At 38.7% G+C, this 17,476-nt stretch overlaps 1 protein-coding gene across 1 annotated transcript in view; it reads right to left on the reverse strand.

The window, feature by feature from the left end:
• Positions 1-17,476, reverse strand: part of gucy2d (guanylate cyclase 2D, retinal) — a 31,821-nt gene that overhangs the window by 5,680 nt on the left and 8,665 nt on the right. The window contains exons 4-16 of the mRNA XM_051678443.1: positions 15,894-16,269; positions 15,719-15,803; positions 14,746-14,866; positions 14,532-14,651; positions 13,132-13,215; positions 12,783-12,959; positions 12,247-12,403; positions 9,944-10,093; positions 3,914-4,062; positions 3,325-3,488; positions 3,025-3,217; positions 2,307-2,481; positions 159-257 (exon numbers count right to left, since the gene is read on the reverse strand). Coding sequence (XP_051534403.1) covers positions 159-257; positions 2,307-2,481; positions 3,025-3,217; positions 3,325-3,488; positions 3,914-4,062; positions 9,944-10,093; positions 12,247-12,403; positions 12,783-12,959; positions 13,132-13,215; positions 14,532-14,651; positions 14,746-14,866; positions 15,719-15,803; positions 15,894-16,269 — 2,050 coding nt within the window. The remainder of the gene's footprint in view (positions 1-158; positions 258-2,306; positions 2,482-3,024; positions 3,218-3,324; positions 3,489-3,913; positions 4,063-9,943; positions 10,094-12,246; positions 12,404-12,782; positions 12,960-13,131; positions 13,216-14,531; positions 14,652-14,745; positions 14,867-15,718; positions 15,804-15,893; positions 16,270-17,476) is intronic.

Here is a 17,476-nt window from a genome sequence, read left to right on the forward strand (position 1 = left end):
AAGTACTAACTACTGAGTCTTCAAACTCATCCTCAGCCAAAGACACACACACAGCAAATTCTTGGAATAACAGCTTCAGAGATAGTCACTTATATTAGACATACAGATGTATTTACACACAGTTTGGAGAATACATGAAAAATATTTGGTGTACTCACGCAGCCCTGTGGATTCCATTCGGGAAGCTGTGTTTACTGTGTCCCCGAACAGACAGTACCGAGGCATCTTCAACCCAACTACGCCCGCTACCACTGGACCTGATACACACAAACACTCATACATTTTTAAATAAGCATGGCAGGGTGCAGCGACTATTGCAGCCATAGAATTTGAAGAATTATGTATAATCCGGTCTCATTTTAGGTAGTAATGGACTACATGTAATCTATATTACATAATCAGATTACAAAAATGATGTAGGATACTTGGAATTAGATAATATTTTTTTAATGAGTTCAATTAAATTAGTTACTTTTTATGGATTACATGATTACATGTGAATTACATTACATATTCTTGACTTTAAAAAAGGTGGGGGGGGGGGTCTCAGGGAATGACAAAAAGCAAAATGGTATTAAATACATTTATAATTACATTTTCATAGAAACAAGCAAAAAGTAAACCATAAATTGATTAGATTACCTACAGTAGTAACTGCACTCAAGGGGTCGCATTTTCCCCTGTGTAGTGAAAAGGGACTGGAAGGGGTTATTAGGCCATAATGCTGGCCTGACAAAAAATGGTGAAGATGGCATATGTAGCAACTATCAAAACTTCTGCAGGGAAGACAGCACCTTACAAATGTGAGTTAAATGCTTTACCATAACCCCGCATTTTGTGATTCACTGAAATGTGCAAAAAGCCATATTTGGCATTCATCTTGAACTTGGAATCAGGTTAGCTTACATGCTAAAGCTAGTAGCAACATCAAACGAGACAACGTGCATTTGAAATGACATTTCTCCTCACCTGAAAAACTCTGAATTCATCCGTTTAGCATTTGAGACAATACTACCCTTTGAAAATTAATTTACTAAATGACCAAGTACATAGTGTAAGTACAAAGTTAATTGAATTTTAAAAGACACATCTATTGTGTCAGCCACACCTGTTCAAGCATGTGTTCTCTACAACATGCTGTATTGTGGGGTGGGATAGAGGTCCTACAAGGTGGCAACTAATTGAATAAATCTGTTAATTGGATGATGTCCTGGATTTACATTTCACTTGTTCTTGGAATACACAGTCATCTGGGGATCAAGTGTAAATACACTGCCGTTCAAAAGTTTGGGGTCACTTGACTGAAATGTTTCTCATGATCTTAAAAACCTTTTGATCTGAAGGTGTATGCTTAAATGTTGGAAATTAGTTTTGTAGACAAATTTTTTTTTAATAAATGTTGGACCGAATAATAAAGCAGCCAATAAGTGCCCAGCATAGATGGGAACTCCTTTAATCCTGTTTTAAAAGCATCCCAGGGTGATACCTCAAGAAGTTGGTTGAGAAAATGGCAAGAGTAAGTTTCTGCAAATTCTAAGCAAAGGGTGACTACTTTGAAGATGTTAAATATAACATATTTGTACTTATTTGGGATTTTAACATAATTCCCATAATTCCATTTCTGTTATTCCATAGTTTTGATGACTTCACTATTATTCTAAAATGTGAAGAAAAAATAATAATAAAGAATGAGTAAGTGACCCCAAACTTTTGAACGGCAGTGTACGTATAGCATTATGTTCAGTCCAGTGATGTAAGAGAAGAACATCAATGAAATGTCAATGAGTTTGATATTTAACCTTATGAGAGGATGCATTTAATTTAAAGGTGCACTCAGAAACTTTTGTCTTTGTGTCATCTTGGACTTACACTGACACCTAGCGGCTTGGATGCAGTATAATTTAAAATCAGTAGTTTTCAGTTGCAGATGCCATTGTAGAAATTTTGTATTAACAGTCAGCCATGATTACTTTAATCAGTGAGTGAAAGTATCAAATAACAGGGTGGTTACTGAGATTAAGCGAGTAGTATTCGGCTGGTCATGTGATTCTAACATGGCAGCCCCCATGTGTGGAACCTCTCCGTGTAGAATAAAACAGCTTTTATAAGGCTGCTGATATGACTGGAGTTTTCATTTTAATGTGAGTGGTCATGATTTCCTACATATATTGCAAAATTACAGTTCATGTCTTTAGGGGTTCAACTTTTTAATAAGGAAAACATTACTGAATGCACCTTTAAGGTAAGAAAAATCTTGGAGTAACTGGGTTAACTGAACTCTCAACTAATTTTTGTGTTATTCATACCGGAATGGAGTCCAATGCGGATTTTGACTTTGACGTCAGGCATGTGCCTCATTTGAAAGGTTCCAATGCAGTGGAGAATATCCAGAGACATATTGGCCATCTCTGCTGCGTGTCGGGTACCGTTACGGTTCGGGACCCCTGATGCCACCATGTACGCATCACCAATAGTCTCTACCTGTTGATATATGTCATATCATACATAAAAGCTTTATATTACCAAAAGATCCAAAATCACCAAAGATAGAAAAACTATAAGTTATTTGTTTCCTTCCACTGAAATTAATAGTTTGAAGCTGACTGATCAGCAGGAAATACATTCTAAATCTAATATTATGGGATCAGCATTAAGATGGATAATTTACTCAAAAATGAAAATTCTGTCATAATTTTCTCACCCTCATGTAGTTCCAAACACATACGATTTTCTTCCGTGGAACAAAAAAAAAAAAAAGAGATGTAAGGCAGACTGACAGCCTCAGTCACCATTCACTTTCATTGCAGCTTTTCCCATACATACATACTTGCATCTCTTTTTGTGTTCCATGGAAGAAAAAGTCACACGGTTTTGGATCAATATGTGAGTAAATGATGACAGAATTTTTATTTTGGGGGAAATATCCCTTTAAGTGTTGTGAAAGCATCCAAACTCATCAATTTCCTCAACAGATTTCAAGTCTTATGAGTGGGTTAGTGAAACATAAATAAAGCTCTGGCAAACCTTGTAGACATCATGGATAGCGATGATTCCATCAAAGAGTATGTAAAGGTCGTTAAGGAGATCGACCACCTCAATAGGTTCACTCAGAGCAGAGATGGTTGTGAAGCCTACAATATCACTGAAATACAGTGTCACATCTGAAAAGTGCTCTGGTTTCACTGGCTTCCCTGTCTTTAATGCCAGGGCCACAGACCTGAAAGAGAGCAAAAGAAAGAGGATGAGAGAATGGCATGCTAAGAAAAGAGAAGAGTGGAAGTAGGAGGGTGAAAATTGAGAGAATGATCTCTGAGTGGGACTCACTTGGGCAACATCTGGGCTAAGAGAGCATCAGTTTTTTGTCGCTCTACCTCTAGTTCTTCAGTCCTCTCTCGGATCAGATCCTCCAGATTAGTGGAGTACTGCTCCAGCATCCGTAACATTGAGTCAATTATATTTGTCTTCTTTCCCTTGTTCAAGTTCTTGAACTGCAGGTTAGAGAGAAAGTTGACCGAGAAAGAGAAGGGGTTAGGACTAATCACCTTAGTATGAGAAAGTACAGTTTAGAGGGGAATCAAGAAAATAAGAGATGAGAGAGAATCTTGAAATTGTCTAAAGAATGACTGAAAGAGACCAATGAAAGGATATTTATGAACTGTATCAATGCCATGTGACTTAGTGATGCTTTAAAAGCTCCTTAGCCACATTTAATAGTGTTAATACCTTTAGGTTTATGTATTTGTGTGTAAGTGTGTACCTGTTTAAAGATCTCTAGACAAAGGTGTCAAGATGTTGTGGTTTATGAATGTATGAATTTCTATGTGTGTGGGTGTGTGTGTGTGTGTGATACAGATAGAGAGAGAGAGAGAGACAGAGACAGAGACAGAGACAGAAAGAGTGTGAGAGAGTGTACCTGTCTGAAGATCTCCTCAAATGTGGGCCTCTGGTCAGGGTCTTCGCTCCAGGCCTGCTTCATGATCTGAATAACCTCCAGCGGAGCTTCATCCACAGACACAGTTGGTCGACACAATGGAGGAGGAGAGCGCACCTTATCTATGATCTCTGTGGTCACATATATACAACTTATTTATTCATAACTCAATACACAGCTGTATTCAGATCTGAATTTCTTAGAACAAACTCCATCAAAGGAATAGTTCACCCAAAAAATTATAATTCTCTCATCATTTACTCACCCTCATGCCATTCCAGGCCAGATGTGTATGACTTCCTTTCTTTTGCAGAACACAAACAGAGATTTTTAGAAGAATATCTCAGCTCTGTAGGTCCATACAAGTGAACGGTAACCAAAACTTTAAAACTCCAAAAACCACATAAAGTCAGCATAAATTTAATCCATATGCGTCCAGTGTTTTAATCTGTCTTCTGAAGCGATCCAATCATTTTTTTGGGTTAGAGCAGACCAAAATATTACTCCTTTTTCACTATAAACCTTGACATTCGCAGTTTCCTTGGCGATCATGATTTCAAGCTAGATTACACTTCCTAGCACCATCTAGCGCACTGCGCATGCGTCAAGCACTAGAAAGTGTAATTGAGATTAAAATCATGATCATGTCTAGAGACTGCAATGTCAACATGTACAGTGAAAATGGTCTGTTCTCACCCAAATTCGATAAGATCGCTTCAGAAGACATGGATTAAACCACTGAAATCGTATGTATTACTTTTATGCTGCTTTTATGTGCTTTATGGAACTTCAAAGTTTTGGTCACCATTCACTTGTATTTTATGGACCTCTACAATTTATTCTTATATATTCTTATTACAATCTTCGTTTGTGTTTTGCAGAAGAAAGAAAGTCAAACATCTGTGATGGAATCAGGGTGAGTAAAAGATGAGAGAATATTCATTTTTGGGTGAGCTATCCCTTTAAGTCATTTCATCTTTTTTTTTTCTTTTTTTTTCTTTTCTCCCAATTTTGGAATGCCCAATTCCCACTACTTAGTAGGTCCTCGTGGTGGCGCGGTTACTCACCTCAATCTGGGTGGCGGAGGACAAGTCTCAATTGCCTCCGCTTCTGAGACCGTCAATCCGCGCATCTTATCATGTGGCTCGCTGTGCATGACACCACGAAGACTCCCAGCATGTGGAGGCTCATGCTACTCTCCGCGATCCACGCACAACTTGCCACGTGCCCCACTGAGAGCGAAAACCACTAATCGCAACCATGAAGAGGTTACTCCATGTGACTAGCCTCCCTAGAAACCAGGCCAATTTGGTTGCTTAGGAGACCTGGCTAGAGTCACTCAGCACACCCTGGATTCGAAATCGCGACTCCAGTGGTGGTAGTCAGCGTCAATACTCACTGAGCTTCCAGGCCCACTAAGTCATTTCATCTTTAGTCTGTCAATTCATCCATAAGAATTTAAGTAATTATAGTAGTATATAGTAAGGCTGTGTCAATACATAAAAATCTATATATTGCGATACCTTTTTTCACTATATTGTATCGATACATTAGATCCATGTATCGATATTTATGTTCAGCTATTTGTGCTTTCATATCATTCCCAGGCATTTCAATAAAGAAGAAGCAGGTCATCTAAATAAGTGCAAACTCAGAGTGGTGTTCCTCAGTGCAGCTACGTATATATACAAATATACAGTATACTGTATATGCAATATAATACAGTGGCAAGATGTGAACCCTTTCAAATTAACTGGTTTTCTGCATTAATTGGTCATAAAATGTGACCTTCATCAAAGTCACAAATATAGACAAACAACAATATGCTTAAGCTAACAACACACAAACAATTATAATCTTTCATGTCTTTGTTGAACACATCCCCTTAAACATCAAATCACTTTTATTGTCACACAGCCATATACACAAGTGCAATGGTGTGTGAAATTCTTGGGTGCAGTTCCGGTCAACATAGCAGTCATGACAGTGATGAGACATATACCAATTTACAATAACATCAAATTAACACAGCACAATTTATAGTCTAATATACACATAATTACACACAACACAATATACAAATAATAACATACACTGTACAGTATACAATACACACAATACAGATACACATTATTCAATAATAAAAAAAAAGTATATATAGTAGTATATATAGAATGTACAGTAGGTTGTATTGTGCTGTACTGACATTCAGGCTGTCGGTTGATAGCAAGTTGTTAAGAGAGAATATAATATAATAATAATATAATTTATGACAGTCCGGTGTGAGATATAAGAGTAAGAGTAATAAAGTGCAGTGCTGATGTATTTTGATCGTGGGAGATCAAGAGTTCAAAAGTCTGATTGCTTGGGGGAAGAAGCTATCATGGAGTCAGCTTGTGCGGGTCCTGATGCTGCGATACCACCTGCCTGATGGTAGCAGTGAGAACAGCCCATGGCTCGGGTGGCTGGAGTCTCTGATGATCCTCCGAGCTTTTTCACACACCGCCTGGTATATATTTCCTGGAGGGAGGGAAGCTCACCTCCGATGATGTGTCTGGCAGTTCGCACCACCCTTTGCAGTGCTTTGCGGTTGTGGGCTGAGCTATTGCCGTACCAGGCGGAGATGCAGCCAGTCAGGATGCTCTCTACAGTGCAGGTGTAGAACCGTGTGAGGATGTGGCAGTTCATTCCAAACTTCCTCAGCCGTATCAGGATGAAGAGGCGCTGATGAGCCTTCTTCACAACGACTTCAGTGTGGATGGACCATGTGAGTTCATCAGTGATGTGGACACCCAGGAACTTGAAGCTGCTGACTCTCTCCACTGGTGCTCCATTGATGGTGATGGGACTGTGTTCTCTGTCTTTTCTTCTGAAGTCCACCACAAGCTCCTTTGTCTTACTGACGTTGAGGGAGAGGTTGTGCTCCTGACACCAGTGTGTCAGAGTGTGCACCTCTTCTCTGTTTCATCATTGTCAGTGATCAGACCTACCACCGTCGCGTCATCAGCAAACTTAATGATGGCATTGGAGCTATGTGTTGCCACACAGTCATGTGTGTACAAGGAATACAAGAGTGGGCTGAGAACACAGCCCTGTGGGGCTCCAGTGTTGAGGGTCAGTGATGAGGAGATGTTGCTGCCTATTCTAACCACCTGGCGTCTGCTTGACAGGAAGTCCAGGATCCAGCTGCACAGCGAGCTGTTTAAGCCCAGAGCCCGGAGTTTCTCATCTAGCTTGGAGGGCACTATGGTGTTGAATGCTGAGCTGTAGTCTACAAACAGCATTCTCACATAAGTGTTCTTTTTTTCCAGGTGGGAGAGAGCAGTGTGTTTTGTAGATGCAATGGCATCATCAGTGGAGCGGTTGTTGCGGTAAGCAAACTGCAATGGTCTAGAGAGAGAGGCAGCACAGAGCAGATGTAATCTCTGATTAGTCTCTCAAAGCATTTGCTGATGATGGGGGTCAGAGCAACAGGATGCCAGTCATTTAAGCAAGTTATTTTTGATTGCTTTGGAACAGGCACAATGGTGGATGTTTTAAAGCAGGTGGGGACTACAGACAAAGAGAGGGAAAGGTTGAAAATGTCTGTAAAAGCCAGCTGGTTCGCGCACGCTCTGATGACTCGGCCCGGAATGCCGTCTGGACCCGCGGCTTTGCGGATATTCACCCGTCGGAAGGATCGGGTTACATCCACTACAGAGGTCATATTCACAGACCCCCAGGATAATTAAGTCAACAAAAGCTAATTAGAGTCAGGTGCTGGCAAACCTGGCATCTAATTAATGAAACGAGATTGGAGGTGTGGGTTAGAGCTACTTTGACTTATAAAAAGCACTCAAACATTTTGAGTTTGCTATTCACAAGAAGCATCTGCTGACGTGGACCATGCCTTGCAAAAAAGAGATCTCAGAAAACCTGAGATCAAGAATTTTTGCTTTGCATAAAGCTTGAAAGAGTAACAAAGATTCTAAGTAATCTGAAAGAGCTTAGATATTTATCTGTCCACAATTAGACATTGTCTATAAATAGAGACGATTTAGTACTGTGGCTACTCTCCCTAGAAGTGGCCGTCCTGCCAAAATGACTCAAAGAGCACACAGCAGAATGCTCAATGAGGTAAAAAAGAACACTAGAGTGACAGCTAAACACTTGAAGGAATCATTGGAACTGGTTAACATCCCTGTTCATGAGTTTACTATACAGAAAACTTTAAACAGCCATGGTGTCCATGGCAGGACACCACAAAGGAAGCTGCTGCTTTCCAACAAAAAGATTTCTGTGCACCTGAAGTTTGCCAAAGACCACCCTGACACTCCACAAAGCTACTGGGAAAATGTTTTGTGGACAGATCAAACTGTTTGGGAAGAACACGCAGCACTACATATGGCTTAAAAAGGGCACCACATACCAACATGAAAACATTATCCCAATGGTGAAGTAAGTGGAGGGAGCATCATGATTTGGGGGAAAAATGAATTCCCAAGTTTATCAAGATATCCTACAGGATAATAACAGGGTGGCTGTGTGCCAGTTGAAGCTCAGTAGAAGTTGGGTGATGCAGCAGGACAATGACCCTAAACATCAAAGTAAATCCGCTACAGAATGGCTTAAAAAAACAAAAATCCACCTTTTGGAGTAATTAAGTCAGAGCCTAGACCTCAAATGACCTCAAGAGATCCGTTCACACCAGACATCCTAAGAATATGGCTGAGCTGAAGCAGTTCTGTAAGGAATAATGGTCCAAAATTCCTTCTGAAAGTTGTGCAGGTCTAATCCACAGCTATCGGAATTGTTTGGTTGAGGTTATAGCTGCCAAAGGAGGATCGACCAGTTATTAAATCCAAGGGTTCACTTACATTTTCCACAGCACTGTGAATGTTTAGTGGGATGTGTTCTATAAAGACATGAAAGATTATAATTGTTTGTGTGTTAGTTTAAGTACATTGTTGTTTGCCTATACTTGTGACTTTGATGAAGATGAGATCACATTTTATAACATATCAATGCAGAAAACCAGCTTATTTCAAAGGGTTCACATACTTTTTCTTGCCACTGTATATGCAGTTTCAACACATCATATTTATTGATGGAATCTGCAAATTTTTGTGAGATGTGAAACACTAATGATAAATTAAATAAAATTAAAATTTCCTTAATTTACCAAGTTAGATGGTCCCCTGTATAATCAATAACAGCATTAGCTGAAAGATAATTTCTTTCATACTGTATGTAAGCAAATGGATATTATAACAAAGATACCCAGATGAATTGGAATTGAAAGCTTGTAAATCGAACTTGAATCATGATATCGTGATATATGGAATCATGATGTGTATTGTGATGTATCGCCATATATCGAATAGTGACATGTGTTTCGCAATATGTATTATATTGGGAGGTGGCTAGAGATATCCAGGCCTTGTATTTAGTATTATGTAGTTTACTATCTATATTTGAGTAAATATACAGTAGATTGTAAAAATATTAATGGAAAAGCATGCATCAATATCCCCTGGGTGCTTACTACATACACGACGAAAGTAGTTATGAAGAAAATAAAGTCTTTTATTAGAACCCTTACAATTTTTTTGCTTTGTGATATTATTTTCAGGACAATATGCTCATTTTACCCCTCAGTTCTCATTACTGTAACATGAAAAAAAAAATTATATATCAATTTTAAAAAAGTATTCATACATCATGGTGACATTTGTTGTACTGCCTTTAATTAATTATAAATTAACTGATTCTAATCATTTGATTGTAATACAATAAAAAAAGACTGCATTACAGTAATGAGAATCATCATTAACAATAATGAGAAAGACAATAGCACACACATTACAGTAATGAGAATTAGACTGCATTTTCTTTATGCAAAACATTATTTCTTTTTTTTGGTTTTGGGATGACCTGGATGTGACCTGGACATTTCTTGACAGGTTTTGTGAGATTCGTTCATGTAGAGGAGTGAGCGTTGTGTGATTGTGTATTAGTATGTGGGTGTCTAACCTTCAGGAGGCATGTCCAACATGCAAAAAGGTGCACAGCGAGAGATCACCTCCTGCATGATAATAGAAAAGCTGTAAACATCTGCTGAATAGGTGCCCTTCTTCTGCAGCCGAGGATTCCGTAGCATCTCTGGAGCTGTCCATAACTGATCTGTACCAAAAAAGACAGGCAGAAAAAGAGAAAAAGAAAGAGAAATAGAAAAGTGTAAAAAAGGGAGACTGAATATGTTTAAATAACCCTGAGGAGAGGAGAGGTTAGGGTCAGTTCAAACGTTAGGATTTTTAACAGTGCATTAAAAAGAATCTTATAATATTTCACATATTAACTGTTTCACTGGTGGTATGGATTTGGCGTGCTGTCCATAACAGAGGGGTTTGAGCACAGGACTGGGCTTGAGCTCTGAGATACCACCTGGACTATCTGACTAAAGCAAGAAAGTCCATTTCAAAAAAATTTGGTATAGGCGTTATGAAATATAAAGGTGGAGATGGAGAGGTGTCGGGATGCAGTAAGAATCGTCACTTGTGCGAGGGAAGCAGCCACTTGTATATTTTTGGGTTTTGATTGGCAGGTCTAAATGAACAAGCTACTCCTGAATTTATGTTTGGAACTAGATTATAATATACAGGTGCATCTCAATAAATTAGAATGTTGTGGAAAAGTTCATTTATTTCTGTAATTCAACTCAAATTGTGAAACTCGTGTATTAAATAAATTCAGTGCACACAGACTGAAGTAGTTTAAGTCTTTGGTTCTTTTAATTGTGATGATTTTGGCTCACATTTAACAAAAACCCACCAATTCACCATCTCAACAAATTAGAATACATCATAAGACCAATAAAAAAAACATTTTTAGTGAATTGTTGGCCTTCTGGAAAGTATGTTCATTTACTGTATATGTACTCAATACTTGGTAGGGGCTCCTTTTGCTTTAATTACTGCCTCAATTCGGCGTGGCATGGAGGTGATCAGTTTGTGGCACTGCTGAGGTGGTATGGAAGCCCAGGTTTCTTTGACAGTGGCCTTCAGCTCATCTGCATTTTTGGTCTCTTGTTTCTCATTTTCCTCTTGACAATACCACATAGATTCTCTATGGGGTTCAGGTCTGGTGAGTTTGCTGGCCAGTCAAGCACACCAACACCATGGTCATTTAACCAACTTTTGGTGCTTTTGGCAGTGTGGGCAGGTGCCAAATCCTGCTGGAAAATGAAATCAGCATCTTTAAAAAGCTGGTCAGCAGAAGGAAGCATGAAGTGCTCCAAAATTTCTTGGTAAACGGGTGCAGTGACTTTGGTTTTCAAAAAACACAATGGACCAACACCAGCAGATGACATTGCACCCCAAATCATCACAGGCTGTGGACACATAACACTGAACTTCAAGCAACTTGGGCTATGAGCTTCTCCACCCTTCCTCCAGACTCTAGGACCTTGGTTTCCAAATGACATACAAAACTTGCTCTCATCTGAAAAGAGGACTTTGGACAACTGGGCAACAGTCCAGTTCTTCTTCTCCTTAGCCCAGGTAAGACGCCTCTGACGTTGTCTGTGGTTCAGGAGTGGCTTAACAAGAGGAATATGACAACTGTAGCCAAATTCCTTGACATGTCTGTGTGTGGTGGCTCTTGATGCCTTGACCCCAGCCTCAGTCCATTCCTTGTGAAGTTCACCCAAATTCTTGAATCGATTTTGCTTGACAATCCTCATAAGGCTGCGGTTCTCTCGGTTGGTTGTGCATCTTTTTCTTCAACACTTTTTCCTTCCACTCAACTTTCTGTTAACATGCTTGGATACAGCACTCTGTGAACAGCCAGCTTCTTTTGCAATGAATGTTTGTGGCTTACCCTCCTTGTGAAGGGTGTCAATGATTGTCTTCTGGACAACTGTCAGATCAGCAGTCTTCCCCATGATTGTGTAGCCTAGTGAACCAAACTGAGAGACCATTTTGAAGGCTCAGGAAACCTTTGCAGGTATTTTGAGTTGATTAGCTGATTGGCATGTCAAAATATTCTAATTTTTTGAGATAGTGAATTGGTGGGTTTTTGTTAAATGTGAGCCAAAATCATCACAATTAAAAGAACCAAAGACTTAAACTACTTCAGTCTGTGTGCACTGAATTTATTTAATACACGAGTTTCACAATTTGAGTTGAATTACTGAAATGAACTTTTCCACGACATTCTAATTTATTGAGATGCACCTGTATTTTATATCACAGTAAAGCCCATGCATGACATCCTCTTTAAGACACACTAGGACTTAAAACTGTGCTATGTATGGTCTCCACACACATTAGACTTACCCTCAGGTTTGTTGTCCTCCATGATGATGTTTTGACTGTGGATGATCTCATTGAAGCCATAATCTGTAACCTTCAAAACAAACCGTCCATCTACCACACAGTTCCTTGACTTCAGACGTCCATGTATAATTCCACGATTGTGCAAGTACTTCATTCCCTGAAAGGAAAGGATAGAGAAGGCAATGAGAGGAAAGTGACAGAATACAAGAGAAGTAATAAAGAGATGAGAGCAGGTTATGATAACCAGGCATTGTTCAACAAAGTATGTCATTAGCCCATATTCATCCCTCCATTCATTTCAGCTTCATGCTGAGTAATTTTTACTTATCTGTTTATCTATACTAGGGATCTCAAATATAGGATAGTGTTAAAAATTATGGCTGTAAAAACACTGTATTTGTTGCAACTGTTCAACTGGGCCCTGATAGAGAATACCAACTGGCTAGTGGCCTCTAGGTATTTTGAGTTTGAAAATCCTGATCTATACAGCCCTTTATTATTAATTGAGCTATCCTTTCATGTCCTCAATTTCTCACCCTGATCAGGTCAAGGAGGAGAGAGGATTTGAACATCCAGTCCAGTCTCATTTCCTCATTGTTGAGCAGGTCTTCCAGACTGCCTCTGGTGCAATGCTCTGTAACAATGCCAAATATCCCAGAATCCATGAACAGGCCTAGAAACAGGTTCAGATTCTCATGACGCATGTCTCTCAGCTGGGGACAGAGAGAGAGAGGAGGAAGTCAAATAGAAGCATAAAGAAGGCTAAGAAAGCTGAAAATAAGCAGTGTTACATGTACTTTTAAAAGTCAGAAGCGAACACATTTTAAGTTGATCATTTATTCATTAACTTTCATTCATTTCAGTCTCTTTCACACTCTCTTTTACCTTGATAAAGATGGATTGTGTGCCGTCACTGATTTCTGATACAGATCCTCCACAGGGACATTTCTTCAGCCAAACCCAATCACCCTGAGAAAACAGAAAAATATTAGCACAACATATAGTCAATTAATCACATTTCACTAATACATTACCAGAAAATAGGATTTACAAATAACTGCTGCATGTTAGTTGAATAATTAGAGCCGTCAAAATTAATGTGTTAATGCATGCGATTAAAAAGTAAAATGCATTAATTTTTCTTAATCGCGATTAATGCATTTACCATAAACACGGTTGGAAGGGCGAAACCTTAGCGATGTGTCTGCCCAGAGTCATTACACTGACGCACAAATCACAACACACACAACAGCGATGGGAAAGGACCTCTTAATGCTATTTGTTTGTACAAAACAAGCCCAGATGGGACTTGTTACAGAAACCATGTACTTTGGTGTAAGGCGCAATTTAATTACCACAGAAGCAAGCCAAGTCTTAACTATCACCAAAATGCAGAATGAGACGTTTTTGTCTGCAAGCACTTTTCATGTGGAGTTCAAAGCGTTGCTTGACGCTAACGTCCTGACGCAAACAATGAACGTTGCTTCACGATTGCTGTAACAAAGCAGATAGCCATAGTCTGCTGGGTCAGTACTGTAATATTGTGGAGGATGAGAGTTTTAATCCCCATTGCAGTGAATATGCAATCTATGTGGGGACTAGTTCTTTCAATTAGTCAAACTCCCACTTAGACTTTGGGAAACATTCAATGTTACTTGAATTGGTGATATTTTAGTGCATTTTTTTATTTTTATACTGTGGAAGGCTTTGTTTGGAAAATGTAAATAAAGCATTATATTGTTACAAATTGTTTTGCTTTCTTTCCTAAAAACAAAAGAAATGCATTTTGACAAGAAAAGAAGTATATATAGAATACAATTTTAGCACTTTCAAAATCTGCGATTAATCACAATTAACAATGGAAAAATGAATAGCGGTTAAAATTTGTAATCGACTGACAGCACTTAAAATAATACACAATTTCACAAGTTCATGCACTTTAATACTGTACAATCCTTGAGTGAACTAAGGGTAAACATATTTGCCTTAATGTTCATGATCAGGGCCTTGAGCATGAGACTCAAAACTAAAATAAAATGTATAAAAAATAGACAAAGGTGGAGCTGGGGTGGTCAAGAGATGCCAAAAGAATTGTCTCAAGAGTGAGGTAAACAGGCATGTATTTATGCCTACTCTTTCATTTTGATTTGGCACAATTAGATGAACAAGCTACTCCCGATTCCCAAGCTTTTGTTTAAAACTCCATTTAGAATCAAAACACTACCGTAGCAATTTATTAAGGCACACTCTATGTCTGTACACAAACACATATATGTTTAACACACCTCGAATACAGCAACATTGGACGTTTCAGGAGTTGACGTAATGTAACTGCGACCTGAAACTGAGTGACGTGGGGTTTTAACATCTAGCTGACTCTTCATCATGCTCTCCTCATTCAGCTTCTACAGAGTGAGATAAGAAAAACAAAGTTAGAGGGAGAAACATAGACAAAGGCTAACACAAGAGAAAGAGTGAGAAAGTGATCATTTGACTGACCCTCCTGCTGAGTGTGGTGTTGATGAAGACCAGATCATCCAATGACAGCACTATTTTAGTGGGGCTTCCGGATCCACCTCCACCACTAAATACTCCTAATATCCCCACTTGGCCATGTTTCCTGTAAACACACATACAGTACAATACTCATTTCTGTTATTAGAGATCATTTAACCCTTGTGCGTCAATAAAAAAGTTACTCAGAGGTCCTTAGAGGACAAAAATATCCACATAAAAAAAAAGCCATAAAAATATTATATATTAATATTATTTTCCACTTTCACTGACTTAGATTTTTTAACCAACATCAGTCCTGATCATAACTACCAAATATTCATTTTCAGGATTTTAACCCTTTAAATGCCAGTTTGTTTACATAATGCTACTGTTGTTGTTCACACACACACACACACACACACACACATTTCTCAATACACACATACAAAACACACTCTGACATCCATACCAACCCACACAATTTTGGCTGCATCATTTATTCAACTGGCCTGCAGTGCTCTATAATACAGCAAACAGAAAATAGGGGAAAAGCATGTATTTGCTCCATAGGCTAAACATGAGAAAATGCCGCCATCTGGTGGAAAATATTAAAAAATTTAACTTTGAAACTAGGGCTCCAGAATGAAAGCATATTATCATAGAATTCATGATTTTATGGTTTAATGGCACTGGGATCAAATATTGCTGTTTTAATGGGTTTCAGTGGGGACATTTTTGTCCTGAAGGTCCTGAGTGTAACTTTTTTGTGTTTACACAGTGTATTATAGATGTATTTTAGGAACTGAGGTTGAAATATCAAAACTCCCCCAAAAATACACATCTTTGGCAAAATTTATGCCGTTGGCATTAACAGCCAAAATGATCGAAAAAACAAAAATGTCCTGAAGGTCGCACAAGGGTTAAACTTGTTTAACACAAGGTGGTATTCTGCTATCTCAAGCAAGCAAGTTCATACCTTATATGGAGAAAACAGGAACCTGCTCCACCCAGCAACAAACAAAACAACAGAAAGAGAAAGAAGAGGGTCACCCCATCCAGGCCTGCAATAGAAAGGAAGAACGAGAGAGATGGAGGAATCAGTGGGAATACTAATGTTATAAAATGAGGTTATTTATGTGTTCCTTTCTCACCTCCACTGCAAGCCACATAAGGGCTGAACCAACAGTTGGAGTCACTGCTCGGAGATGCTCCAGCAAAATGAATTAATTTCCCCAAGTACTTCAACCCTCCATATTTCCCATACGTGTGTGGTGCTTCTAGTGCATGTGTACAGTGCAGGATTGACCCAGAGCCATCTGTATCCAGGACAACGTAGCGTGCCTGCATTCCCTCACCATTAGTACCTGACGATATCCGCTGGTTAAAACCATTAAACTCAAATCCACCCTTGTTCTGAGCCAGTACTTCACCCGATACCCAGCGCCCTCCACCAGCAGCTCGACTTTGCTCTGCAGCCATGGCTGTGTAATAGATCATGTTGTAAATGGTTCCAAAAAATGGAGAAACCTGTAAAAAAACAAAAAAACAATTGAATAAATAACACCATAAATCCTAAACTTGAATTCCCTATAATTTTTGTTTGTTTGTTTGTTTCCAAGTCAGTTTAGTCTTTAATTTTGGGCACATTGGGATTTTATAGATGATAAGCTCACTGTCCATCCAGGAAGTGGCAGTGCATCTGTGTTATTAGATGCATGTCAGTAATCAGATTTGTGAGTAACTGTATTCCGTTATAGTTACAATTTAAATAGATGATAATCATTAAGGTACTTTAAAAAGTGGTTCCTGAAGGACTTTTACCAGTGACTATTTAGCAGAGACGGAGCACTTCTATTAAAATGAATGGGAGAAATTGAAACACCTAACGCCCAACGGTTGTAGAAAAGGAAGTCCCGCCTTACAGGTAAAAGAGCCAATCAGCTTTTAGATAAAGAGATTGCCTGTCAATCAACTCGAAAACATGCATGCGCATTACCTGAACCAGCCTGGAAAAATAACGTTTTTTTAAACATGAACTGAGCTAAAGAAGCACAATATATGACACAATTGTTATCAGATTTTACTGCTAATTTGAAAGATGTTCTCTGATCGTAATCTTTACTAACCGTTTTGGAGATTCCAAATTCAAGAAGATTAGAGCTGTACATTTATGCCACTTGTTTACATAGAAAATAGCTGCCCAGCTTCCCCGGGAGCATTCCAAATAAATTCTTTGAAAAATGTAAGCTGTGCAATGTAAGATGTGTCTGCCAGCAACCAAACTGCTACTTTAAAAGAAAATTCTAATCTGAAGAACCATCTAAGGTAAGTCTTTCTGATTATGGAATAGTTAACACTAAAATGGAAATTATGTCATCATCTACTCAACATCAAGTCTTTTGAAATCATACAATGGTTTTGTGAGAGGAACAGATTAATATTTAAATGGTTATTCACTTGCCACATTCACGAGAGTTCATGACAGAAGAAACTACAAATCATTCTTTTGAGTCTATCTTTGCAATGAATCGGTTGATCCGGTTAACTAAAACAGTCTGAATGATTTGTTTACATCAGAATGGTGTCGAGGTCTACTCAAAAATCCGGTTAGAGCAGTTAACATTGTAAGATCATAACTGTGATTTGATTATCAGTTATGAATAATGATTGCAATTTTGGTTTGTTCCTTACACAAAGCTATTGTATGGCTTCAGAAGACTTAAACAACTCGTGT

Source organism: Myxocyprinus asiaticus, chromosome 3 (assembly GCF_019703515.2).
Source record: "Myxocyprinus asiaticus isolate MX2 ecotype Aquarium Trade chromosome 3, UBuf_Myxa_2, whole genome shotgun sequence".
Classification (NCBI taxonomy): Eukaryota; Metazoa; Chordata; class Actinopteri; order Cypriniformes; family Catostomidae; genus Myxocyprinus; species Myxocyprinus asiaticus.